The following is a 26,301-nucleotide window of genomic DNA, read 5'->3' as shown; positions in this document are numbered from 1 at the left end:
GTTATAGGGTGACAACGGGACGTGTCCAGATCCCGCTGTTAATTGTTGGTTACCTCTTGCAAAAGAAAGTCTGTATGCATTCCAAGATAAAGAAAGGAGAAGAGTAAAGATACCATATAGGATTTTAAAAACAACACAAGCACATTTAAATTGAACTCTAAAATAAACCGGGAGCCAATGGAGACTCTGGAGCAACGGAGTCACGTGATCAAATTTGCGTTTCCCAAAGATCAATTTTGCAGCAGTATTTTGAATCAGTTGCAATCTATAAAGACAAGTTTTTGTGGTCCTGAGGTAGATAACATTGCAGTAATCGAGGCGAGATAATATAATTGACTGAACTAATATGGAAAAATGACGATGATGAAAGAGGTGTCTGGCCTTCTTCAACAAACGCAGGTTAAAGAAACATTTCTTGACCACAGAGTTAATTTGATCCTTAAAAGAGAGAGAGGAGTCAAAGGGGACTCCCAAAACCTTGGCAGAAAACTCAATCTGTAAGGAGGATCCAGAAACCAAAGCTACAGAAAGGGTAAGGCAATCTCTATGCTTTGAACGTTATAAACCTAACAGAATTACCTGAGGGCAATATTTATTTGTTATTCCAACCATCAAACCTTGTCGATATAAGAGAGTTTTTGATAAAATGCTCGGTTTTCAAGCAGGTAAAATGGCCCAATGGCTAAGTACTACTCTGTATCTTTATGGTAACCCACCTGTATCCCTAACACTGACAAAATGCACCTTGATAGTAAACCACTTGTATTGTAACCCACTTGTATCCCATGTACTGACAAAATGAATCTTTAATGTAAACCACTTGCATCCCATGTACTGACTAAACGTATCTTTATTGTAAACTGTTTCTAACCCATGTACTGTCAAATGTATCTTTATTGTAAACCGCTTCGAACTTCACGGTGTAGCGGTATATAAAAAATAAATTATTATTATTATTACTCTTATATGTCCTTTAGGAAATTACTAGAAACGGGTCTATTCGATAAATTTATAAACCGATGTTCCAGAATACTGACAGGCAAATAGTATATTGATCTTAAAGCCAGAAGGTTCTCGAGGTTTTTCATTGTATTTTAGCAAATTGTATTTTATTTTACTGTATAATTTTAGAATTTTATAGCATAACTAGTCTTATAGCCCGTTACATTAACGGGTGCTAGAATATATGTGTGTGTCTGTCTTTATTTCTTTTTCTCTCTCCTTAGCCGCTTTCTGTGTTTTCTTTTTTTTTTTCCTTGGCTGTCCACAACCACCCCTTGCCTGCTCCCCGTCCATTATCCCTTCCTTTTACCTCCCCTGTGTCCTCCACCACCCCATCACTGCTCACATTATCCAGCAGCAGTCCTTCTCCCTTTGTTTTACCTCCCCCCTGTCCATCATCACCTCCTTCCTGCTCCCCCTGCACGGTCTAGTCACTGGCCTCATTAACAATTTAAAGCAGCTGTAAAATAACCCTTAGCATATCCTCATAAGAAAAATACAAAATATCAATCCATAACCAACCTACCGCATCACTGCTTATCCTCTCCTGTATTGTATCGCAAATGGCAACGTGCCTCGTGAAACCTTTCAGCCTCAGCTACATTGGGAATGCTCCAGACTGTCTTATAACTCTTCCTTTCCCATCTCAGATCCTGAGAAGGAAAAGGAGAGTGGTTGGAACTTTAAAAAGACCCCGGGGGAAGTTCTGAAGTGGAATGTTTGTTGTTAGTATGTGCAGAGAGGGAAGGTATAGTCCGCGACAGCAGAATGTTAACTATGTAGTTGCGGCCATTTTGAAGATCGGTCTGCCCTGCTCCTTGCCTTAGTATATTTTTAAGTTGAAAGACGCGGCGGCTCCTCTCAAGATCCCCGACTGCATCGGACTTCCGATGCAGGTGGGGATCCTGAGAGGAGCCGCTACCTCGTCTTTCAACTTAAAAATATAGTAAGACAAGGAGCAGGGCAGACCGAAGAACAGCACGGCTGATAGCAACTGTATCCGACATGTGCCTCGGGGGAGGAGAGAGAGTGTTTCATGGAATGCACACTCCTATCTGCGGTGCTCTACAGCGCACAGAAAACAGAACATGCGATGGGAGTGCGCATGCGCGGCTTAGCCTTTTATTATATTAGATTTTAGTATTTTTATTGTATAATTTTAGTACTATTTAGAGTACTGTATTTTTAATCATTGTTTGTATAAAGTTATTAACGTATGTAAACCACCTAGAACTTTGCGGTAGGGTGGTATATAAATAAATTATTATTATTATTATTAATTTGGGGCCTAACCATAATAATTTGGTTTTAGTTGTATTAAGCTTCATCTGGACCGACTGAGCCCAGGTTTGAAGTTTTGATATACAGAGTTCATGATGTGGCTCACACCTACAAAATTAAAAAGGTACGCCTGAAGGGAAGGGGGAGCAAGCAGCAGGGGTGGGTTGGGAAGGAGCGGGGGGGGGTGAAGAAGAGGATGGGGAGGGGCACTACTCGCCCTGGCTACGCCACTGCTGTATAGTGCACTAATGTTTATAGAATCACGTTTAGGGCCGCACTAGTTGCAGATTTTTTGGCGACCTGTATAGAATTGGGGTCTTTGTGGATATACCCCCTCTTCTACAAAACTGCGATAGCAGTTTTTTAGCGCAGTGAGCCGCACTGAATGGTTCCCGCTGCTGCTGCTGCTCAAAGAGTTTCTATGAGTGTCGGGAGCTGCGCGGGCCATTCAGCGCAGCTCTCTGCGCTACAAACTGCTAGCGCAGTTTAATAGAAGAGGGGGTATAGTCTCTATTTTAAGTAAACCTATTTTGGCTCAGAACACAGCTTCTGGCCTTAGCTGATTTGTTGTGTTCCAGTGAAGACACTGTTGATATATTTATTTTGTAATGTATTGATTCATTTATTTTTGAAAATGGTCCCTCAGTAAATATTGGAGCCACCAACAAGAACTTTATAAATTTACTGTGGTGATGGGTCAAAAGCGCGCGAAGACAAAGGCGCACCGACAACCGAGCGCGGACAACTGAGCGCAGGGCTTAATCGCGCTGAAGAAAACCTGTATTTTAAAGGGCTCTGATGAGGGGTGTGGGGGGGAACACCCCCCACTCTACTTAATAGGGATTGCGCTGCCTCACGCTGCCATGTTGAGGGGGTGTAACCCCCCACATTATACTGAAAACTTAACTTTTTCCCTAAAAAACAGGGAAAAAGTTAAGTTTCCAGTATGATGAGGGGGGTTACAACCCGCCAAACCCCCCACAAAACCAGCACGATCTCTATTAAGTAAAGTGTGTGTGGGGGGTTTCCCCACCAACACCCCCGTCGGAGCCCTTTAAAATACGGTTTTTCTTCAGCGTGATGAAGTCCTGCGCTGAGTTATCCACGCTCGGTTGTCGGCACGCTTTTGTCCTCGCATGCTTTAGACTATGAACCATTTACTGTATTACCTGCCTAGAATTTACCCTGGCAAAAAAAGGATAGCCAAGCAGGGCATTATTAATTCGTCGAGGGCCCCTAGGCACACAAGTACACTGGGCCCCCCTGCCCCGCCCCACCCCACCCCACCATGCGGCCAGGCAGAAACAGGAAGCTGCGTCAGAGGGAAACTTTGGGCAAGCAGCACCGCTTGCACAATTACAGTTCCCGTTGCCTTTCTTACCCGCATTGCTTGCTTGTCTTACTTTCCGTCGATGGGGGGGGGGGGGTTGCTGATCGGGGTGGGGCCCGCGTTGCCAATCGATGCTGGAGGAGCCCATCGCCGTTTGGAAAAAGCAATGTTGATGCCTTCCTTCATCGAGTCCCCCCCCCCCCACGATCATTTCTGGCTCTAGGCACGTGCCTACTTGGCCTATTGGTTAATCCTGCCCTGTAGCCAAGTATCAGGCACAGGGAGGATCATAAAAATCCAACGGAAGTAGGTCGTCAGCTTCCAGCTGCTATCCTAAGGCATTTACTGGGATGTAGCATTAAGTCCTATTGATATGCATCAGTGGAAATCATTTCTTCTTTAGCTAGAAAAAGATGACCATTTTTAATCAATATAAAGGACTATCCCTTCAAATGAAGGGTAGTTTTCAATCAATATAAAAATGAGTACTTAACACTTTCATTTCCCCCCCTCCCCCCCCCCCATATAGAAAACATTAAACAAAAGTCTGGGACAATCCATCCCTAAAGGCATAGTCAGCTGCAAGGAACATGAAAACATGATACTTCTTCACCTTCAGTAAATGAGTAAGGGCTTCGGGTCCAGGACTGTTGGCAAGAAAGGAGGGTGGTAGTGCCAGGGATTGCACATTTCTTCATCACTAAACCTGCCTCTTCTTTTGACTTGTAATAACCGACGGAGAAAGTCCATCTCAGTCGCAACAAGTACTCAGTGCTCTTTTGGAGACCAGTTGTTGGGTTGTTGTTTTTTTAGCTTTTATCCTTGATCCTAAGCCTCCCTTCACAGCACTTTGCTATTTGCTTAAATCGTTGCGTAGGTATCATGACGCTACAGAAAGGGACAATAATTCCTGAAGACATGAAGCCAAACGTTGAAATCATCTACAGTGTACATTATATAATATATGTTGCTCATTCACAGGGTCTGTTATATATATATATATAGCGTGTGCATTCTATACACCGCATATTAAGAAAGCGTGCATAATATACAAGAATGCACAGGACACTTCTTTCCAGTCTGGCTGCACGCAGAGCGGCAGAGAGTATTTGCAGAAAGGGACTCCAATACCCACAGTGCCCCGAGCCCGGCTGACGTCATGGGAAGGCGCGGGGCCCGATGTGTGTGAGCGTCGCCGCTGCTATGACGAAGTGCAAGGAGGGGAGGCGGAGGGCACCTTGTTGCAGAGCTCCTTGACGGCGCATCGTCGTAAGGGCTCGGTGGTTCGCTCGCGGCTTGACCATGGCCGCTGCGGCGCCTCTTAAGGTCTGCATCGTGGGATCGGGGAACTGGTGAGTGCTGGGCTGGGATATACGTCTACAATGCACGGACATCGTAGCTTTTCCTGATTTCCATTTCAGGGGGGGGAGGGGGGAGTAGACCGAGAAAAGGCTTTCGGGTAGTTCAGCTCTTCCAAGTGGCAACATTTTAGCTGGGCCATAGGAGCCAACTTTTCAAAATGATGGAGGGGGTGCTCTCCAATCCACTGCACCCACAAGAGTGATAGCTGAGTATTGAGCAAAGAATTGTAGTTGCTGTGTTAGTTCCAGAGCTGGCTCAGCACACTAGATGGACTAGGCAACTGCCTAGTGCATTTTTTTTTTTTTTTTTTTTTTTGGGGGGGGGGCAATGCAACGCTGATGTGTGCTGTAACCCTTCACCACTTTCCTTCTTTTGCCAGTCTTGCTGTTCCCCTAACTCCTCCTGGGCTTCCCCAGGATTAAAGAAATGGTGCTATATTGGTTCTGTAAGTGTTGCGTAGTCTTACCTCCATCTGAGGCAGATATCCAAATGCTTCTTATATTCTTCTGGCCAGGCTTGGAGTAGGTGGGGAGCAGCAGTAGCAGACCTTGACGTGAGAAGGGAGGATGCTTTTTGGGAGATTCGGGGTAGGGAAGTTGGAAGATGAGAAGTTGGCCAACTGGGGGGATGGTTTGGCCTAAGAAGGAGGCTGGTATGGCTGAAGGCTAACGTGACCATTTATTTTTTCATCAAAAATGGGACATCTATTAATTGTCAGTCCTGCCCCCAATCCCACCCCCAATTTCTTCCATTCATTTTTCATGTAACCATAAAATAACCCCCCCCCCCCATAGTTGTAGATTTGTTATAGTTGCCCTTTATCTTTATTTTCCATTGTATTGCACCCACGCATCCAGGGGGGGTGGGAGCGGGAGGGGGTTATATCTTTTCTTTTGGTATTATTCCTGGTGATAATGATGGATGTGGGAGGACATAGCTGCCTGGCTGGCTCAGGATTTCCTCTCCAATGTCAGAATTGACGTCGGAAAGAAGGCTTCTGGGCGGCAAGAAGCAGCAGCTGCGGCGGATCGGGGGGGAGGGTTTGAATCGGCGCTAGAGGGAGGCAGGCTTTAGCGCGGCAGGGAGGGGAAGCGATCGCCAGTCCATTGTCCCCGCGTACAGCTTCGGCATCCCAAAGTGGTGGATCAGGGCAATGGGACTGTCGGTCCAATAACAGGACGGTCCCGTTGAAAATTAGCTCACATGGTCACCTTATTGAAGGCCTACCTAGGATGTCTGATACCCCTGGGCTGACCACAGTTAGTCCACTTGGATTAAAGTCAACAAACAAGTTGCTGATAGTGGCCTCTTACTGGAGAAGCATAATACATCACTGACAAGCATGGCTGGTGCAGGTGTATAAAACATCCTAGGCAAACCCAGAGATGCAGATTGGACTTTCTCACTGTCACACTCTTTAAGCCCTTTCTCTCACTCATGAGAGAGCATACTAGTGAACTCATCCTGATCGCTGCATTCATGAGAGACAAGCCTAAGAGAAGAAAAGCCAAGTGGCCCAACCAATAGGAAGTAGTCCAAATACATCTTCCTTCCCTATCCCACCCCCTTCCTTTGTACCTATAGATTCCAGTGGTATGAAACCTGTGTATGCACTTTTAGTCACTGGATATTTTGCTTTGAAAACTCTCCATATGCCTCCATATGTCTGTATCATCTAGAACAGGGGTCTCTAAACCCAAGCCCTTTTCAGGGCCACATTTTGGATTTAAGGGCTGCAGAAAAAATAGTTAGTATCTTATTAAAGACGTCAGGTGCAGGACTGCGGCAGAGGGAACGTGCTGCTGAGGATGACGGCAGCCTGCAAGGATCGCTACAGCACCGGCGATCCTCTCTGCAGGCTGCAGTAATTATCTGAAGGTAAGAGCAGGAGGCCAGGGGAGAAACCAGAGGACGCCGCAAAGAGCGGGCAGCACTAGTACAGACCGCAGGCCGCAAAATACTACCGGGCGGGCTGCGAGTTTGAGACTGTTGATCTAGAAACACCAATCAAGAGCAAATATCATTCTGGATTTATACTTCAGAAGCACGGTCTGAGACATGTCACTGTTTGGGATCGTCCATGCTTGACATCTCTGGGACCCATCAACCTGAGATCCTTTCCCTCAAGGTCCCTAAGTCAGTTCTTATCAATCTTTTTGTGACTGTGACCCTCATGATCCTGGTCAAACCATGTGACTTCCCTGAGGTGCAGAATAATGATGCACTTGTGGAGAGCCCTCCTGGTTTCTGTGAACCTATTTGGCTCCCGACCCAAAGTATGGGAAGTTCTGCCCTAAGCTCTTTCTTCAAGATATTGCTCATTAAGTTCAACAATTGAGGTCTCCCCAACAAGGCCAGCATTAAGGGCAGTGGTTCCCAACCCTCTCTTGGAGGACCACCAGCCAGCCCTAATGAATAAGCATGAGAGAGATTTGCATAAAATGGAGGGAACAGGCAAGCAAATCTGCCCCATTCATATTCATTAGAGCTAGCCTGAAAACCTGACTAACTGGTGGTCCTCCAAGACAGGGTTGGGAACCACTGCTTCATAGGGAGATGGTAGTAAGTGTAAGTTCATATAGTTAATTTTGGATGAATATGCTTAAGCATTTTATGGTATCAAAGTTTCCCCTAGTGCTGCCAGAATGGAACTGTCACACACATGTCTTTGTTATTTTAGCTTCCTGCATCAGCTGTGCAACAGTTTGGTTCAGTCTGAAGAGTGAGATTTAATGATATAGTTTCAATACTTTGCAAATTAAAATAAGGAGTTATAAATAATATTTTAACTTATTTTCTATGAAATGTTTCTGTCTTCAAATTGTGATTTCTTCTTTTTTTTTTTTTAAGTTATCTTGTTATAAATCACCTTAGGTGAATTTCCTAAAAAAAAGGTGGTCAATAAATCCTAATCAATCAATCAATCAATATTGATCTGGATGCTTATGTCCCCTCCTATGGGGTGTCTGGGCCAATCAGAGCCTTAGACCCCTTCTTGGTGCATCTGGGGAGGGGTCTGAGGCTCTGAATGGCCCAGGTTGTATAAGACACAAATCAAAAAATACAGGTTCCACATGCAATTGACTTAATATTAAGCAAGAGGGAAAGACCTCAGAAGCCTGCACCATACAGAATAATAAATTCCAGCAATGGTTTCTCAGCAGGACAGGTTCTCTATCATTGGTCACAAAACCCTCTCATATAACCGATTAACAAAAAACTTTTCAATGGTATATTCAACACCTTCACATTTTAATCGGTAATAATTGAAAATGTAATGCACTTATCTGAATTAATGATAAGAGCCCCATGGGAGAGGCCTTTAACAACTTGGGCCAATCAGAGCCTTGGGCCCCTTCCCAGTGCATCCCAAGATGAATTGAGGGGAAGGTCCATTTTAGATGACATAGACCAGCTTGGGAGGAGAGAGTCTGCGTCCCTTCAGGCTTCTATTTTGAGGTAAGGGGGAAGGGGTGTTGGAGGTGTTCTTTGGCTGGGGGGGGGGTTGTGTCACTTGTCAGCTGGGGGAGAGTGGACATCTCTCCCGCTGCAGGGGATTTAAAGGGAGTGAGAGAGTGTGGGCATCTCTCCTGCTGCGGGGGGGGGGGGGCGTTTATCACAGCAATTCCGGAGGGGAGGTGTTCGCTGCTGCTGCAGGGTAGGGGTGTTGTGATGCAGCGGAGAGAATGGGCATCTTTCCCGCTGCATCACAACACTTTCTAGCAGTGCATACATAAATTTGCATATAATGAAATGGGTGTATAAATTTGGATGGTTGATCTGTTGTGAGGGCTATTTGCTTCTTTTAGAGTACGGGGTCTCACTAAGCCTTCTCAACGCACTTGACCAGTCTGGTTTTAGGATGTCCTTGATGGTGTACATGAGAGAGATCTGCATGCATAGATTTGCATATAATGAAGGTAATCTTCCTGCATATTCATCTGGGATAGCCTGAAGACCAGACTAGCTAGATGTGTCTCAAGAACTGGACTGAGAAACCCTGTTTTAGAACCGTCCTGCATATCAAGTGGGTTACAAGATTCTGCCCTCACCACCCCTTTCTGAGCCATGCATGGCGGGAGCCTATCTTGCTTGGATTTGGGCCCTTTTGAGAGAACGTATGAGCAGAACTGTGAAATGCATTTGATATATGTATTTGTTTCAAAAAATGTTCAGTCATTCCAAAATGTAATCTAATTTACTGATCTTTTAATATGTCAGTATCTTTTCTCTGATTTCCCCTCCCCCTCCCCAATAAATACTCTCTTCTTGCTCTGCTCATCTTGTTCTTGCTCATCATTTAGGCTCTTCACAAAATCACTAAAAGTTTTCACAAAACTCTTAACACATTTCTAAGGCCTTCCTTGTTTTCAGCCTGCCTGAATTGATTTTAATGGGTCAGTTATCCTTTCCCATTCAATAGGAAGACTTTCAAAAAGGGCTTCTTCTTGAAGGGTCATGGTTTGTTTTTATAACCTTCCACAATATATAGAATACCACTTATTCTGAAAAGTACACTTAGTGTTTTACAGCCCGTATTATTCCAGGCTATACACTATTGGCCTCAGAATTGGAGCCTACGCACAGTTGTTAAATCACAAACTGAGATAGTCAGCGTAGTGTTACTGCTCCTTGCTCCAGTCATCGGCCACAAAAATTGCTGATATCCACCTATTTACTTTTTTTTTTTTTTTTTAATAAAAATTAGTGATATATTTTTTTCGGGGGTTTCTTTGCATTAATTAGTCTATATCTATTCAATTAGTCTATATCTCTTCAATTTTCCAACGTGCACTTATTATATTGAAAAAAATTGACATAGGATAACTTATCTCAAGCAGTCTTCACTGTTAGGATGCTTTTTTTCACCAGACAGCTAATGTCACATCTAATACCTTGCAATAATCTTTTCCTTTATGTTCACTTTACATATCTCTCTCTACAAAGGGCTCCTTTTACTAAGTTGTGCCAGCCACAATGCCGCATGCGCTAAACGCTAACGCCTCCAGGGAGCTTGCATTAGTATTTTTCGTTTAGCCCGTGGTTAGCAAGCGTTAATCTTTAGCGTGCGCTGGCGCACCTTGGTAGAAGGAGCCCAAAGTCTTTCGGGAGGCGCTCCTGAGAAAATTTAAAAGCCATGAGGTAGGAGGCAATATTCTGTTGTGGATTAGGAACTGATTAAAAAATAGAAAACAGAGTCTACTTTGAAACTTTTCTTATTTTTCTTTTGCATCTTCCTTTGTTTTAGGCTTATATTGTATCACTCGGTGGGGGGGGGGGGGGGGGGTTTTGTTGTTTCATGTGGGCAATGTACTTTTGCTGTTGGCATACTGCCTGTGTACTGTTTTCATTTTGTTTAATAAAAAATTTTAAACTTCAAAAAAAAAAAAAAAAAAAAAAAAAAAAAAAATAGAAAACAGAGATTAGGGTTGAATGGTTAATTCTCTCAGTGGAGACGGGCGAGTAAATCAAGCTCTGCGAGGATCTGTATTGGGACGGGTACGTTTTTAACATTTATAAATGGTCTGGAAATGGGAACAGTGGGAGGTGACCAGATGTGCAGGTGACGGGAAACGATTCAAAGTTGTGATATCACCTGCAGACTGCATAAAATTGCAGGAGGGCTTTTGGTATACCCTAGAGGAAAGGAGAGACAGGGGAGATATGATTCAGACGTTCAAATACTTAAAGGGTCTTAACGTAGAACAAAATCTTTTCCAGAGAAAGGAAAATGGTAAAACCAGAGGACATAATTTGAGGTTGAGGGGTGGTAGATTCAGGGGCAATGTTAGGAAATTCTACTTTACGGAGAGGGTAGTGGATGCCTGGAATGCGCTCCCGGGAGAGGTGGTGGAGAGTAAAACTGTGACTGAGTTCAAAGAAGCGTGGGATGAACACAGAAGATTTAGAATCAGAAAATAATATTAAAGATTGAACTAGGCCAGTTACTGGGCAGACTTGCACGGTCTGTGTCTGTGTATGGCCGTTTGGTGGAGGATGGGCAGGGGAGGGCTTCAATGGCTGGGAGGGTGTAGATGGGTTGGAGTAAGTCTTAACAGAGATTTCGGCAGTTGGAACCCAAGCACAGTACCGGGTAAAGCTTTGGATTCTCGCCCAGAAATAGCTAAGAAGAAGAAAAAAAAAAAATTTAAATTGAATCAGGTTGGGCAGACTGGATGGACCATTCGGGTCTTTATCTGCCGTCATCTACTATGTTACTATGTTATATTGCAGATGAAATGGAATGTAGACAAGTGTAAAGTGATGTACATTGGGAGGAATAACCCAAATTATGACTATATAATGCTAGGTTCCACATTAGGAGTCACTACCGCAGAAAAAGATTTAGGGGCCATCATAGACAATAGATTGAAAATTTTTGCTCAGTGTGCGGCATCAGCCAAAACCCCTAATAGGATGCTATGGAATAGCGTAATGCCTCTGTATCGCTCTGCGGTGAGATTGCACTGTGAATACCTTGTGCAATTCTGGTTACCTTATCTTAAAATTCTTGTAATGAAACTGGAAAAGGTTCAAAGAAGGGCAGGCGAAATGATTAAGGGGATGGAAAGGCGACAGAAGTTAGTGCTGTTCAGTTTAAAGAAGAGATGGCTGGGGGAGGGGGGGAGAGAGCTGGAATATAGAGGTCTATACTAGAGAATGACACGGGGACAAATTTTTCCCCGTCCCCGCGGGAACTCAGTTTCCCCGTCCCGGTGAGTTCTTTTCCTGCCCCTGCCCCATTCCTGCAAGCTCTGTCCTCAGCTCAAACACTTTAAAATCATAAGTGTTCAAGGCTTGTGTGGTTAAGGGTTGGGACAGAAACAGTGACAAAACCCGTGGGGATGGGACGGGGAAAAATTTGTCCCTGTGTCATTCTCTAGTATTCAGAAAGGAGGGAATAGGTACACGCGAATTGAATCTTTTAATTTTTCAAAAAGTACAAAGACTAGAGACACTCTGTGAAGTTACATTGTAGCACATTTGAAACAAATAAGAAGAAAATATTTTCTCACTGAATGTATCAGTTAGGCTCTGGAATTCATTACTAGAGCAAGCGGTAAAAGCAGTTAATGTTGCAGAGTTTATAAAGGGTTTGAACAAACTCCTGGAGGAAAAGTCTATATAAATTGTTATATATTAGGTCAGGGGTGCCCAATACGTCGATCACGATCGACCAGTAGCTCAGGAAGGCAACGTGAGTCGATCGCTAGACTCGTGTTGCCGTCCTGATCTACCGGGCCGATCAGCCTTCTTCTGTATTCTCCCTAGGGCCCAGCTGTCATCTGCTGCTGCCGCCGCTGCTGAAAATTTAAAAAAAAAAACCGCCTTGGAGATTTCAGCCCATAGCAAACTTATGCTCCGGGCTCTAACGTGTGCGTACCGGCTTCTCTTCCCTCCGAAACCGGAAGTTATGTCCGGGGGGGGGGGGGGGGAGAAGGGAAGCCGGCACGCACAGGTTGAGAGCCCTGAAGCAAGCATTTGCTACGGGCTAAGGCGGGAGACAGGTTAATGAAGCATTTCCTCTTCTTGCTGCCGGGTCCTGCCTACTTTCTGTTTCCGCGAAGGCAGGACCCGGCAGCATTTCCCCCAATAGGTTGATCGCGATGCTGGTCGGCTGAAGCAGGGAGAGCTTGGGGCGTCGTTGGCTTTCAGGCCTGTTATTGGTGGCGGTTTGGGTCTTGGTCCCCAATGGAGTGGCAGTGGCTTGGGGGGAGGGCAGGGAGAAAGAAAGAAAAAGGGCAGGCAGGGAGACAGAATGAAAGAAGAGAAACAGAAAAAAAAGTAAGGGAGGCAGAGAGAAAGAAAGGGCAGGGAGAGAGGAAGGAAAAGTTGGGGGAGGGAATGAGGTCTGGAGGAGAGGAAGCATACAGGCTAAAAGAAGGGAAGAAAGATTGGATGCACAGTCAGAAGAAGAAAGTGCAACCAGAGACTCATGAAATCACCAGATAAGGTAGGAAAAATTATTTTATTTTAAATTTAGTGATCAAAATGTGTCTGAATTTATATCTGCTGTCTATATTTTACACTAAGGTCCCCTTTTACTAAACCGCAATAGAGTTTTTTAGCGCAGGGAGCCTATGAGCGTTGAGAGCAGCGCTGGGCATTCAGCGCAGCTCCCTGCACTAAAAACTGCTATCGTGGTTTAGTAAAAAGGGAGGGGGGTATATTTGTCTATTTTTGTATGGTTGTTACTGAGGTGATAGTGCATAGAGTCATCTGCTTTGACCTCTTTGAAAAACCCTGGAATAGGAATGATAATTAACATTTTCTATGCATACAGTGCGCTTTGTGTTTTTTAAAAATTTTATTGTTGGTAGATCATTTTGACTTGGTCATTTTAAAAGTAGCTCGCAAGCCCAAAAAGTGTGGGCACCCCTGTATTAGGTAGACATGGGAAAAGCCACTGCTTCTGTAGCTAGCATGGAATCTTGCTACTTTTGGGGTACTTCTGACTTGACCTGGCCTGTCCACTATTGGAAGCAGGATAATGAGCTAGATCAGAGGTCTCCAAATCCCTCCTTGAGGGCCGCAATCCAGTAGGGTTTTCAGGATTTCCCCAATGAATATGCATGAGATCTATGTGTATGCGCTGCTTTCAATGCATATTCATTGGGGAAATCCTGAAAACCCCACTGGATTGTGGCCCTCAAGGAGGGACTTTGAGGTCCCTGAGCTAGATGGACCCTTGGTTTGAACATGTACGGCAGCTCTTATGTTTCTTGGTGATACATTACCACATGCACTCCAATAACTTTCACATTTGAATTGATCCCAATATTGTGCTTGAACCTCAAGCCCATTACCCTTGTGGCTCACTGATGCATTCTTAGTTGTGCCCATGCCCCAAATCTCTTTAATCCCAGGGTAGGCGTTGTGACATTTCCGCTCCCCGAGACGTTCATGTCAGAGTGAAACCCCATAGTAAATCCTTTGACCAAGATCAGAGACTGACCGAGAATGATCAGGCAGGAGATCCTGAAAGCAGAGCTGCCTATCCTGAGCCATGTGAGCTTGAGCAGGAGCTAGAATACAGATTAGCTCCATGTTCTAGTAAAAAAACTCAGCTCCCTTAGGAGATTTAATCAGGCTCCCAGTTGCATTCTGCCCAGCAACCTGAGGGGGAGCCAAAGAGCACGAAAGCTAGAAACACATACACCTAGAACAGGGAGTGGCACAAACGCTCTTAAACAGCTCTCCAAGTCAGTAAGGGAGGCTGCACATGAGGACCTGGCAGAGAAGGTTCTCCAGGCCAGGCAAAGGCCAGACCTCGCACAGGAGCCTATGGAATGGGAGGATTCCATTGCCCAAGGGTCAGCAGAGCAGTTGGGGGCTCCAGAAAGTATGGACACAGCTGAAGAGAATGTGCCTGAAGCTGAAGATATGGATGTGAGCTTGGCAGTCTCTCACTAAGGACAGGAGGTACTGTTCTCTATCAGGATACGTGTGTTGGATTGTTTGCTGAAAGACTATTTGTTTTCTGTTGCTGAAGAAGTTTTGGTTCTTCTGTGGAACAGGGCTGAGAGCAGTGCTGCAGCAGCATTAATTGAGTTGCTACACCTCAACTGTGCACAAGCCAGGGAAGGCTGAAGGAAGTTTGCCTTTCAGCTTGTGTAGTATTGTCCATGTTAGCTGCTAAACTCCATGGGACTTTCAGGATTGGGGTAGGAACCCTGAAGAGCTAAAGGTTGGGATTCTATGGGAGCTTGTTAAAGCTATTTAATAAAGGGGAACCAGCAATTCTGTGGCTCAACAGTGAGAAGGACTGGAGAGTAGCTATTGCTGGAATGACAAGAGCCTGCAGTAATGCCTTACTTTTTTTTTATGTTTGAAGTTTGCTTTGCAATACAGAATATAAGAGCCTGGTGAAGAAACAGGATTATAGGCTGAAAAGTCCAGGACTCAAGAATATTCTTGAGGACTTTTCCTTTTTGGGACTAGTTTTGTTTTCTCTTGCAGAGAGTGTGGTTCAGTGCTGGGTGAAGCCGCTAGAACCTTTATTGTGGACTTCTATGGACTTACTTAATATAAGAACTGCTGTTCTTCCATTGAACTGTTTTGGGAGGATAGAAACCTTTTCCTTTGGAGCAAAAGGAAGATAGTGCTAGTGCTTCCTTGTATGATTTTGGTTTTCTATTTTTTTTGTTTTTTGGTGACAAATTAAACCTTGGACATTTTTGATTTGACTTGGCTCTCGCTGTGGTTTATTGTAGCGAAGCCCAGAGTATTGGGACACCAGTGAGGTCTTCCACTTTGGGAGCCATGCCAGGGTCGTGCTGCCGCCTGTCGGTGGTCCTCCAGAGACCCCGGCAAGTGACAGCGTCCGACGCAGAAAGCTTCCCATATGGTTACTGTGGGTTTATCTCAGTTTTAAAGTGAAAACCTAATGTGCCACGCTAACAACTGATCCACACAAAATGCAAATTCATGAAGGTAATTAATCTATATGAAGGAATGTGTCTCAGAACACCCCTTTAGGGATCACAAGTTTTCACCCCAGTTTTTTGTGGTAATGGTTATCTTTCATCGACCAGACCTTCTTTTTTACTTCCTATTCTTACATATTCAATGTAATGATTCATTCATAATTAATCTAGCTTCTTTTTGAACATTTCAAAATCAAGTAACTGTTAATAATTTAACTATAAATATATATTTTTTAAATTATTTTTTCTAAAAGGATTTTAAACCAGCATCAATAGATTTTTATTTTATAATCTGCAAAATTTTTCTTTTTTTGTCAGGAAACCAGCACTCATGGGCTCCTTTTTTGAAGGTGCGTTAGCATTTTTAGCACACGCCTGTACTTGTTTCAAGCAGGTCTGGTGACTAGCGTCTTCTTACCTACTACCACATTTCATACTACACAACCCCACACGGTCAACCAGAAAGCGTAACATATTTACATACCCAAAGATCACAGGCTGCAAATACAAATCATTTTTGGACAGGTCCTTCATGTTCCAAGCAAGTAAACAGCAGTCCTGGCTGGGTAATTACATCAATGGAGCCAGGCTGACCTACGGCGCCTTCCGGAGAGCAATTAAAACCGTACTGTTTGACAAATTCATCTCCTAAACAGAAGCCTCACTACTTACAAAGTTATTTTTTTTCCCCTCTATCAATTCCTGTATAATATGTTGTTCCCTCACTTTCTGCATTTTGCAATCGCTGATTGTCCAGCATTATTCCTTGGGTTGCATACAAGAAACCTAAATTACATACTTAAGATTCATATTTTCCTTTTACCTATTTCTTATGTAATAAGTTGTACCCTCACTTCCTGCATTCTGTAATTCGATGATTGTCCAGCCCTCTTCGCTGTGAACCGCCTAGAAGTCATTCGACTCTAGTGGTATAGAAGAATAAAGTTATTATTATTATTAGCTAGCCGAAAAACTACCACCTCAAGAGGAGGCGGTAGCGGCTAGCGCACGTGGCATTTTAGTGTGCGCTATTCCACGCGTTAAGGCCTTAACGCGCCTTTTTAAAAAGAGCCCTATGTGTTGGAAACTTTACGGAACTGGCCAGTATAATCCACCAAGTCGATGGCGAGATAAGTAAAATCTTTTGTGCTTTCTAATTACCAGTATTTTGTGTAAAGCACAGTGCCGTAAAGTTTAATAATATGACTATGGCATTTTCCAACACATAGGGCCTGTTTTACAAAGCCGCTCAGCAACAGCCCTGAAGCCCTTTAAATCTCTATGGGCTTTGGGGCTGTTACCATGCAGCAGCCGTTAGCGCGGCTTTGTAAAACAGGCCCATAATGAGTGCTGGTTTTTCGACAAAAAAGAAAAATTTTGCAGAATATAAAATAAAAATCGATTGATGTTGGTTTAAAAACCTTTTAGAAAAAGAAAAAATAATTTTAAAAAATATATTTATAGTTAAATTATTAACAGTTAGTTGATTTTGAAATGTTCAAAAAGAAGCTAGATTAATTATGAATGAATCATTACATTGAATATGTAAGAATAGAAAGTAAAAAAAGGTCTGGTCGATGAAAGATAACCATTACCACAAAAAAACTGGGGTGAAAACTCGTGATCCCTAAAGGGGTGTTCTGAGACACATTCCTTCATATAGATTAATTACCTTCATGAATTTGCATTTTGTGTGGATCATTTATCTCAGTTTTACCATGGGACAGCAGTACAGAAAGAGTTTCAGCATTGTGTTAAAACATGCGGAAACCCTGACCACAATTGTATTTAAAACAAATACAAATGCAGTGCATTTGCTATCCCATAACACAATGTTTTTCAACCTTTTTACACCTGTGGACCGGCAGAAATAAAAGAATTATTTTGTGGACCGGCAAACTACTAGGACTAAAATTTAAAAACCCCGTTTCTGTCCCATCTCCGCGAGCTTGGTCACCTCAGTAACTATAGAAAAATAGACAAATATAGTGCAAAATATAGACAGCAGATATAAATTCTCAAAACTGACATATTTTGATCACTAAATGGAAAATAAAATCATTTTTCCTACCTTTGCTGTCTGGTGATTTCATGAGTCTCTGGTTGCGTTTCCTTCTGTCTGTGTATCCTTTCTTTCATTTCTTTCTTTCTGAACTCAGGCCCAAGAATTGTCCCTTTCTATTCCCTCCCTCTTTCCTTCCTATGTCCTTAGTGCCCCCAGTGCCTCCTTCCCATGTCCTTAGTGCCCCCAGTGCCTCCTTCCTGCCTTCCACACTTTGTTCCACCCCCACCCACGAAGCCAGCCTGCCTGCCTGTCTACCTCCCTCCCTCCCTCCCTGGCCAAAGCCAGCCTGCTTGCCTGCCTACTTCCTTCCCTCCCTGTCGTGCAAAAAAAAGCCTCCCTCCTTCCTTTCCCCGGGTCGGCTGCTATCTTACCGCCCTGCTACTGCTAAAACCGACACAAAGTCTTCTTTCCGACATCAATTCTGACGTCGGAGAGGACGTTCTGTGCCAGGCAGCGATTGGCTGGCCCAGAATGTCCTCTCCGATGTCAGAATTGTCGTCGGAAAGAAGACTTCCTGTCGGCTTTACCAGCAGCAGTAGGGCGGTAAGATAGCAGCTGACCCGGGGAAAGGAAGGAGGGAGACTTTTTTTTTGCGCGAAAGGTAGGGACAGGGTCTGAAAACGGGACCTATGATCACCTTAATCTTGCCGGCCCTGCGTGGACCGGCAGAAATTTCCTGCGGACCAGCACCGGTCCACAGACCGGCGGTTGAAGAACAGTGCCATAACATGCAAAGATTTTAAAAAGCTGACAGTGTAGAAGAGGTGGTTAAGAGGAGTGGAGGGCTAAGGGCACCCTCTCTCTCCCCTCAACCCAACCACCCTGCTCCAAATGCCTGGTGGTCTAGTGTTTGCCCAGTCACTCCTGAAGTATTCCCTTGCAAGTAGAGTTTTTGGGATATCCAAATAATTACCGAAGTGTCAAAATACAATCATATCACCCCTGTTGAAAAAAAATAATAATTAAAAAAATTTTACACTGGTTGCCTATTGAATTTTGAATCAAGTACAAAATTTTGACCATCATATATCATGTGCTCTATAGAGAGGCAAAGAGAATCAAAAGAGGCGACCTTGGTGTGCAATCTTTTTATTCATTCAAGACCTGACATGTACATGTTTCGGCTGTATGGCTTGCCTCAGGGGTCTACAAGGACATAAAACATGAAAACCATATATATAATAGTACAAAATCAAAATTAAATGTTAAAATAATGGGAAATCAGTTATATAAAACAACCTAAAAACATATTAATATAATATTAGACATATGTCAAAAAGTAAAAAGAATAAAATAATTATGAAAAAAGCAAATATATCTTAAAAGAAATGTGGAAAAAGAAGGCAAAAAAAAATAGAATGGGAAGGGAGAAGGGGAAAATGGGAAAAGAGGGGTGAGGGTAGGGATTGGGTAGAGGGGTATGGGGGAGGTAGGGGAAAGAGGGGAGGGGAAGGAAGTAGGAGGAAGGGAGAAGGAGAATAAAAGTGAAGGAATGGGGAAAAGGGGAAAGAGGAGGAAGAGGGGGAAAAGGGAACTAATACCCATGGTAAATAGCATTAAACAATATGTAATACCATTAAAAATAATGATTGTATAACAATTAGAGAAAAATTAGACACATTTGATAGAGAAAAAACAGAATACAGCTCTTGTAGGGATATAGAAACACCATTGTTATGCAAACCAAAATGTGATAAACCAAAACTTATATTGCAACATTGTAATCACAAACACCATCTTGTGTTGAATAGTGGTTACATACTCGATACATTATGGCATATAGGAGAACACTAATGAAACCACGGCTCTTTCTGAATTGTGAACACATGGAACATACGAATGCTCCATTATTGTTCAAATCATAACATAATGAACCATAAAAGAAATGTTTATATATACAACAAAACATCTGGTGGTGAGTTTAATTTAATATATTATAATAAATAAATAAATAACATGTTTAAAATACAAGTAAATGAAATCTAGCTCAAATTTCTACCATGCCCACAAAAGTCTATGTTTAAATGTTAATGCATACCTGATCCTCAATGAGAAGCACTTTGTTTTCAAATCTCTTCTGTACATAGAGAAATGTACCATATTTTCACGCATATAACGTGCGCGTTATACACGATTTTACAAACCGTGCATAACCATGTGCGTTATATGCGTGAGCGCGTTGTACAAATTTTTTTTTACATAGTTCCCCCCCCCGACGTCCGATTCATCCTCCTGCCCCACCCCGAAGGACCGCTCGCACCCCCATCCCAAAGGATCGCTCGCACCCCCCCCCCCCCCCCCGACGTCCGATTCATCCTCCAGCGCCCCCCCCCAGCACGGAGAAGCTGCCTACCGTTGGTTCCCGATGCCAGTGAGCCCTGCTGCTTCCTCTGCCAGCGGTCCCGCCTCTTCTCTGAGCCCTGCGCTGCTTCCTCTGCCACGGTCCTTCCCCTTCTCTGATGTCAGAGAAAGGGCGGGACTACCGGCAGAGGAAGCAGCGCAGGGCTCAGAGAAGGGTCGGGACTGCCGGCAGAGGAAGCAGCAGGGCTCACTGGCATCGGGAACCAACGGTAGGCAGCTTCTCCGTAAGGGGGGGGCACTGGGGGATGAATCGGACGTTGGGGGGGCGGCGAAAGGAGAGTCGGGACGAGAGGAGACTCGGGGCAGGGTGGCGAAAGGACAGTCGGTACGAGAGGAGACTTGGGGCAGAGGGCAGGGCGTGAGAGGAGAGTCGGGACGGCAGAAGGAGATTTAAATTCATGGAGCAGCATGCGCGGTATACGCGTGTGCGCGGTATATAATAATTTCTTTACATAAATTTAGGTTTCCCACGCGCTATACCTCTGTGCGTGTTTTACACAGGTGCGCGGTATATGCGTGAAAATACGGTATATAAAAAGCTCCTTGTTAACATTTTGGAAATTGAGAGGGAAAGGAATTATAGAGATGAGAAGACAGATTTCAACATACCTTATAGCAGTGGTCTCAAACGCGCGGCCTGGGGGCCACATGCGGCCACTATTTTGAGGCCCTCGGTATGTTTATCATAATCACAAAAGTAAAATAAAACCGTTTCTTGATCATATGTCTCTTTAGCTATAAATGACAATATTATTATTAAGACTTGGCCAAAAGGAAAGATTTATAAACTATAAAGAGTTTTACCTCACGCAAAATTGTCATTTCTTTAATAAAACATTAACTGTTTGTTTTTTTTCTGAGGCCCTTCAAGTACCTACAAATCCAAAATGTGGCCCTGCAAAGGGTTTGAGTTTGAGACCACTGCCTTATAGTGAAACAATCTAAGGGCTCCTTTTACTAAGGTGTGCTAGTGTTTCTAGAATATTACCGCGTGCTACGCGGCTAGAACTAACACCAGCTCAATGTTGGCGTTAGCGTCTAGCGTGTGCTATTCTGCGCATTAATGCCCTAATGCAGCTTCGTAAAAGGAGCCCTAAATGTAAATAAAACAATGGTGATTTGAAAGGATGGCCTTTTAAAAGCTGGAAGCAAAATAAATTTAAAAAAAAATCAAATACTTGCCAATATAAGAACTTAAACCAGTCATGGAGAGGCACCATGGTGCTTGATTCAGATTCTAAGAAAATACATTTCAAATCAAAATTTGCGAACAGAAGTTGCTATGTGACTAAGAACATAAGAATTGCCGCTGCTGGGTCAGACCAGTCCATCGTGCCCAGGAGTTCGCTCACGCGGCGGCCCTTAGGTCAAAGTCCAGCACCCTAATTGAGTCTAGCCTTACCTGCGTACGTTCTGATTCAGCAGAAACTTGTCTAACTTTGTCTTGAATCCCTGGAGGGTGTTTTCCCCTATAACAGCCCCCGGAAGAGCGATCCAGATTTCTACCACTCTGGGTGAAGAAGAACTTCCTAATGTTCGTATGGAATCTAACCCCTTTTAACTTTAGCGAGTGCCCTCTCGTTCTCTCTACCTTGGAGAGGGTGAACAACCTGTCTTTATCTACTAAGTCTATTCTCTTCATTATTTTGAATGTTTCGATCATGTCCCCTCTCAGTCTCCTCTTTTCAAGGGAGAAAAAGCCCTAACTTTGGAGCATACGCAGGATGTACAGTGTAGGAAAACATGTATGGTAGCAGTATCCTTGGTGGGCCCGTGGCTATGGAATTTAATGAAAGAGACACTTCTATTAAACTACGCAGTTTTTAGCGTGGTGAGCCTACACAATTTATCTCATGCATATTAATTGTGGCTATCCTGAAAACCCAGCTGGCTGGATGTGTCCGAGGACTGGGTTGGTGCAGCCCAAGTTGAATGGGACCATACTAACTGTGACTTGTATCCATGTCCATAATCTGTGCAAACGGAACCATACTGTACCCTGAGTTGTGTTGAAGGTACACGGCACAGACAGAAATGTATTAATTCCCACAAGCCTTCTGTAGTCCAATGGAATTCACCTTCAGTCCCTGCAGGCCACAAGCAGGTTGGGTTCTGAAGCTATTTGCAATGAATATGCATGAGATAATTTGCATACAAACTATGCTCGTTGTATGCCAGTCTATCTCGTGCATATTCATTAGGGCCATGCTGAAAACCTCGCTTGCGAACTTTAGGGACTAGAACATGAATAACAGTTATGCAGGCTCCTCGGGCCCCAAAGGGCAACTCCACTGTTTTATACTCAGGTACTCACAGATATTTGTATGATTGTGTGCTTTGTTGTAAAGAACCACAGTGCAGTGTAAATGGAAAAATAAGAATAAAATCTAGTTGCAGCTTTTTGTGCCTTATGCACTATTATTGCAGTCACTAGGCTGGCATCCAGTATAACAGCTCACAATTTCACTTTCTGCCTATCCTGTTTCCCTTATGTCTCAAGAGTAAAAAAAAAAAAAAAAATTTAAACCCTCAGGCAATGATGATTGCAGGGCTGCTAATATATTCAGCAGGTATAATGTACTTAATCATCAGAGACACTGCTACTCAAGAGTCTGCCCCAATTTCATGAGCTCTAAGTGCCGACTCGCTGAGGACGTTCTTTGCACGTGCTAGGCTTTGGCTTGTGCATGTTGGGGGAGGGAGGAAGGGGGGGAATCCAAGTCTGGAGACACCAGAATCCAAATTCAGTGGTGTATGATAGCCCTTTGTATTAAGGGATTACAGGTAGGAGCAGGAGAATCTTCTGAAGTGGCAAGAAAACAAGAAGTCAGCCAGTCTGCTAGATCCAATGTGGCAAGTACAAAACAAGTAGACCAGTGATGGCTAACCTTTTTGAGCCCGAGTGCCCAAACTGCCGCACAAAACCAAAGAATTTCCTCAAAGTGCCAGCACATCAATTAAACCTTAATAACAAGATTTTAGTATCTAAAAACTCTTTATAAAGTTGCCTGAACTATGTAACATCGTTTTTAAAGGTTGGAATCTTTGTATTGTCAAAGAATCAATTTGATTCACAATCCTTTGGTTTTCATTTCAATTTATTGGCAATTTATAATGTTTTAATGATTTCATTCAATTTAATGAATTTAGGAAGAATTTGATTCAGTTACACAATATATTTTAAATGTATTATTCACATAACATGTCAAATGTATCCTGAGTAAAAAAAAAAAAGATAAACTTCTTAAAACTGTTAACTGTGTCAAGACTCGGTGTGTATTCCCAAAGAGTCTATACATGTTTTTTTGTAAAATTTACAATCAAATTAGAAAATAGTTAAATCATTACATTTCTACTAATATAATGTAAAGAAAACAAAAGAGCTTTCAATTAAACCAACCGTTTTTATTGGAAATTCCAGATTGGAATACAACAGGGCCATGTAAAGTCCCTTTTTAAAATAACATCTTTAAATAATATTTAAATAACTTAGAAAGTGTCTTAACTGCAAACTGAAAACACTGCTTCATGTAAACATATGCATTGGGCATGCTCTGAAAAAAATTAATGTGATTTTTGTTGTTGCATGCATGCTGATAACTTGTCAATCCTTGGCTCATAGTGCGTTAATTTCAGAGCAACACATGCAGCACTCATGTCATCCATTAATCTGTTTCTAGCATCAGATTTTATATGATTCAAAGCCGAAAACAGCTGCTCACAAGCATAGGATGACCCAAACAAAGTAAGAAGAGCAATCCCAAGTGCTTTCATGGACTTAAAATTGTCTGGCAGAGAATTCCACGCTTTTAGGATTTCATTTTCAGAACTGCTAGCAGTGATTTCATTTGTCACCCTTTCACACTCAATACGTTCAAGAGCCGCACGCAGGTCATTGAATTTACTTTTCCAGATAGAGCTTTCTTGAAATTCCAGTAGCTCCATTTCCAAATTTTGAATATCCAACCACTGTAAGCAGGAAAGATCAAGATCTTCAAATGTGGACTTTTCTGGGGAAGTTATAAATGAAAGGGTTGTCTCCATCTTACGGAACTGAGAAAATATTTTACTAAAATTCTCCTTTGCTTCGGCTACAATGGTGGAATATGCTTTGTGGATTTCCTGGTGTTTTTTATGACTGTCCACAAATGTTGTAGAATTATCCAAATGTATTTTTAGGTTGGGAAAATATTTTAGCTGTCCACTCTCAAGGTCTTTTTCAAAAACATGCAATTTTCTCTCAAAAGCTTTGATGTCACTAAACATGCTTTCTGCTGTTTTTCCCATGCCTTGTAATTTTTTGTTTAGTACATTAAAGTGGTTAGTAAAATCTGTAAAGAACATGAGGTTGGTAAGGCCATGTTGGTGAGTTGAGGATAGTCTTCCCCCTTTTCGTTCATAAATAGCCTAACTTCTTCCAAGCAGGCCACAAATCTCTCTAACACTCGTCCTCTGCTCAGCCACCGGACATTATTGTACATCAGTAAAGTGTTATATTGTGCCTGAACCTCATCAAGAAGGGCTTGAAATTGTTGAAAATTAAGAGCACGCGCCATGATGAAGTTCACCATTTTTGTTACATCTTTGAGGACATCGTCAAGTTTTTTGCTGCTTTCTTGGGCGCAGAGAGCCTCTTGATGTATTATGCAGTGAAATTAAATCAGTGGATGTTTTGCTTCCTTAGCAAAGAAATGAATGAATCCTGATGTTGTCCCCACCATCGCTAGTAACTGAAACTACTTTTTCTGGACTTATGTCTAGTGATGAAAAATCCTCCATCACAGCATTGTGGATATCTATCCCTTGTGTTCTTCCAGGCAAAGACAGCAGTTTTACCAGCTCTTCTCTCATGATGTCACCAGTAGCATAACGCAAAATGAGTGCTAGTCTTGCATGGTTAGTAATATCTGTACTTTCATCCAAGCACATGGAGTAGAAGGGTGTTTTTTGTAAGTCGCAAGTAAGCTGTTGACTAACATCAGCAGCCATTCGCAGAACCCTATCTTTTGCAGTATTTCTGCTTAGCGGCATCTCAGAGATACGCTGCACAATTTTATCCTTGTTTTGGAAATCATGGAAGAGTGAATTACTCCCAGCCAAAATTGCCTTTTTGATAAAATCTCCATCAGAGAGGAGCTTACCATGTTTTGCCATGCACAGTGAAATTTGAAAGCTGGCAACTGTAAGATGATTAGTTTTTGAAAGATAGTTGCTAAAACTAAGAGACTGGGAGTGATATTTCTTTAATTTTCCTACAAAGAACTCTTTTCTTTGAGCTAAACCAAGTTCAGCAACACTGTTATGGTTGGTCTCAAAGTGACGTTTGACACTTGATGTGCGAGACACAACACTTTCATTACACATAATACACAATGCTTTCCCACTGCGTTCAATCACTCCATATGTACTCTGTCCAGGCCTCTTGGAATGGTCTTCCACTATCTGTTTTTGCTTTTTTTGCTGTACTCATTTTCTTTGTTCAAGACTTCAAGTCTACAAAAAGATAAAATTTGTATAATAAAAAAAATCTAATTAAGTGCTGTATACAAATCCGTCCCCATAAAAAATATGTTATTGGGGAATTTTACTAATTGTAGACATCCATTTTGGTAAAAAAATATACTGTCCGGGTGAAAACTGGACTTGTGCAACCTGAGTGTATGGGAAAAGGACTTTTATTTTTCATTATTGGAGCCTTTGTTATTTTATTATGATGTTTACAAAAGCACTGTGAAGGGCCACATATACACTTTACTGTTTTTTGCTATATTGAGTTTTCCATAAGGTACAGCGCAGAGGATTAGTGTGTTGGTTGTTCACAGAGAGCCCAGCCCTCCTCTCAGCTTACTGAACTTCTCTATGCAATCATCATAAGCAGCTTTTTTATTTCCTCAAATTTAGCTTGTCCCCCATGGAAGATACAGAGGTTTTTACAGAGGAGCACATTATTAAACACATTAACTTCCCCCCATATCCTCACCTCTCTAGCATAGGAGCACTAGGAACTGTTCCTGATTACAGATGTCACATGTGGAGTCGCACTACAGCCTCACTGAGTTCCTGTGACAGACTCAGTGTGAAGCTTCTCTTCCTCCCCCCACTTCCCCCTCACACACTGCCTGGCTCATAGGATACTAAGGGGAAGACAGGCAGGCTAAACATCCACTCACAGGACTGCAGCCAGCACAGGAGGATGGGCTGCGGCCCACCGGGACAATGCCCGGTCCTCCCAATGGCCAGTCTGGCCCTGTTGCCAGGTGAGCTGCAAAGCAGACACCGGCACACTCGCCTCCCGCCACGCCGCATATCTTAATTGCGGACTAGAGAGTTGTGCGGGGACAGAAATCCCACCCATCCCTGCCAAAGTCTCACCTGTCCCCACCCGTCCCCTTGAGGAATCCCTCCGTCCCCACCTGTCCCCGCGAGGAATGTCCTCCGTCCCCGCCCGTCCCTATAAACTTCAGAAATAGTTA

At 43.1% G+C, this 26,301-nt stretch overlaps 1 protein-coding gene across 2 annotated transcripts in view; it reads left to right on the top strand.

Annotated features, from left to right (window-relative positions):
* The first annotated feature begins 4,802 nt into the window (after nucleotides 1-4,802).
* Nucleotides 4,803-26,301, top strand: part of GPD1L (glycerol-3-phosphate dehydrogenase 1 like) — a 122,009-nt gene continuing 100,510 nt past the window's right edge. The window contains exon 1 of one of the 2 annotated variants that reach the window (XM_033930108.1): nucleotides 4,803-4,965. In XM_033930108.1, coding sequence (XP_033785999.1) covers nucleotides 4,916-4,965 — 50 coding nt within the window. In that variant the 5' untranslated portion in view covers nucleotides 4,803-4,915. The remainder of the gene's footprint in view (nucleotides 4,966-26,301) is intronic. The other variant, XM_033930107.1, reaches the window with a different exon arrangement.

This window comes from Geotrypetes seraphini, chromosome 2 (assembly GCF_902459505.1).
Source record: "Geotrypetes seraphini chromosome 2, aGeoSer1.1, whole genome shotgun sequence".
Taxonomy (NCBI): Eukaryota; Metazoa; Chordata; class Amphibia; order Gymnophiona; family Dermophiidae; genus Geotrypetes; species Geotrypetes seraphini.
This window is presented reverse-complemented; position numbering and strand designations above follow the sequence as displayed.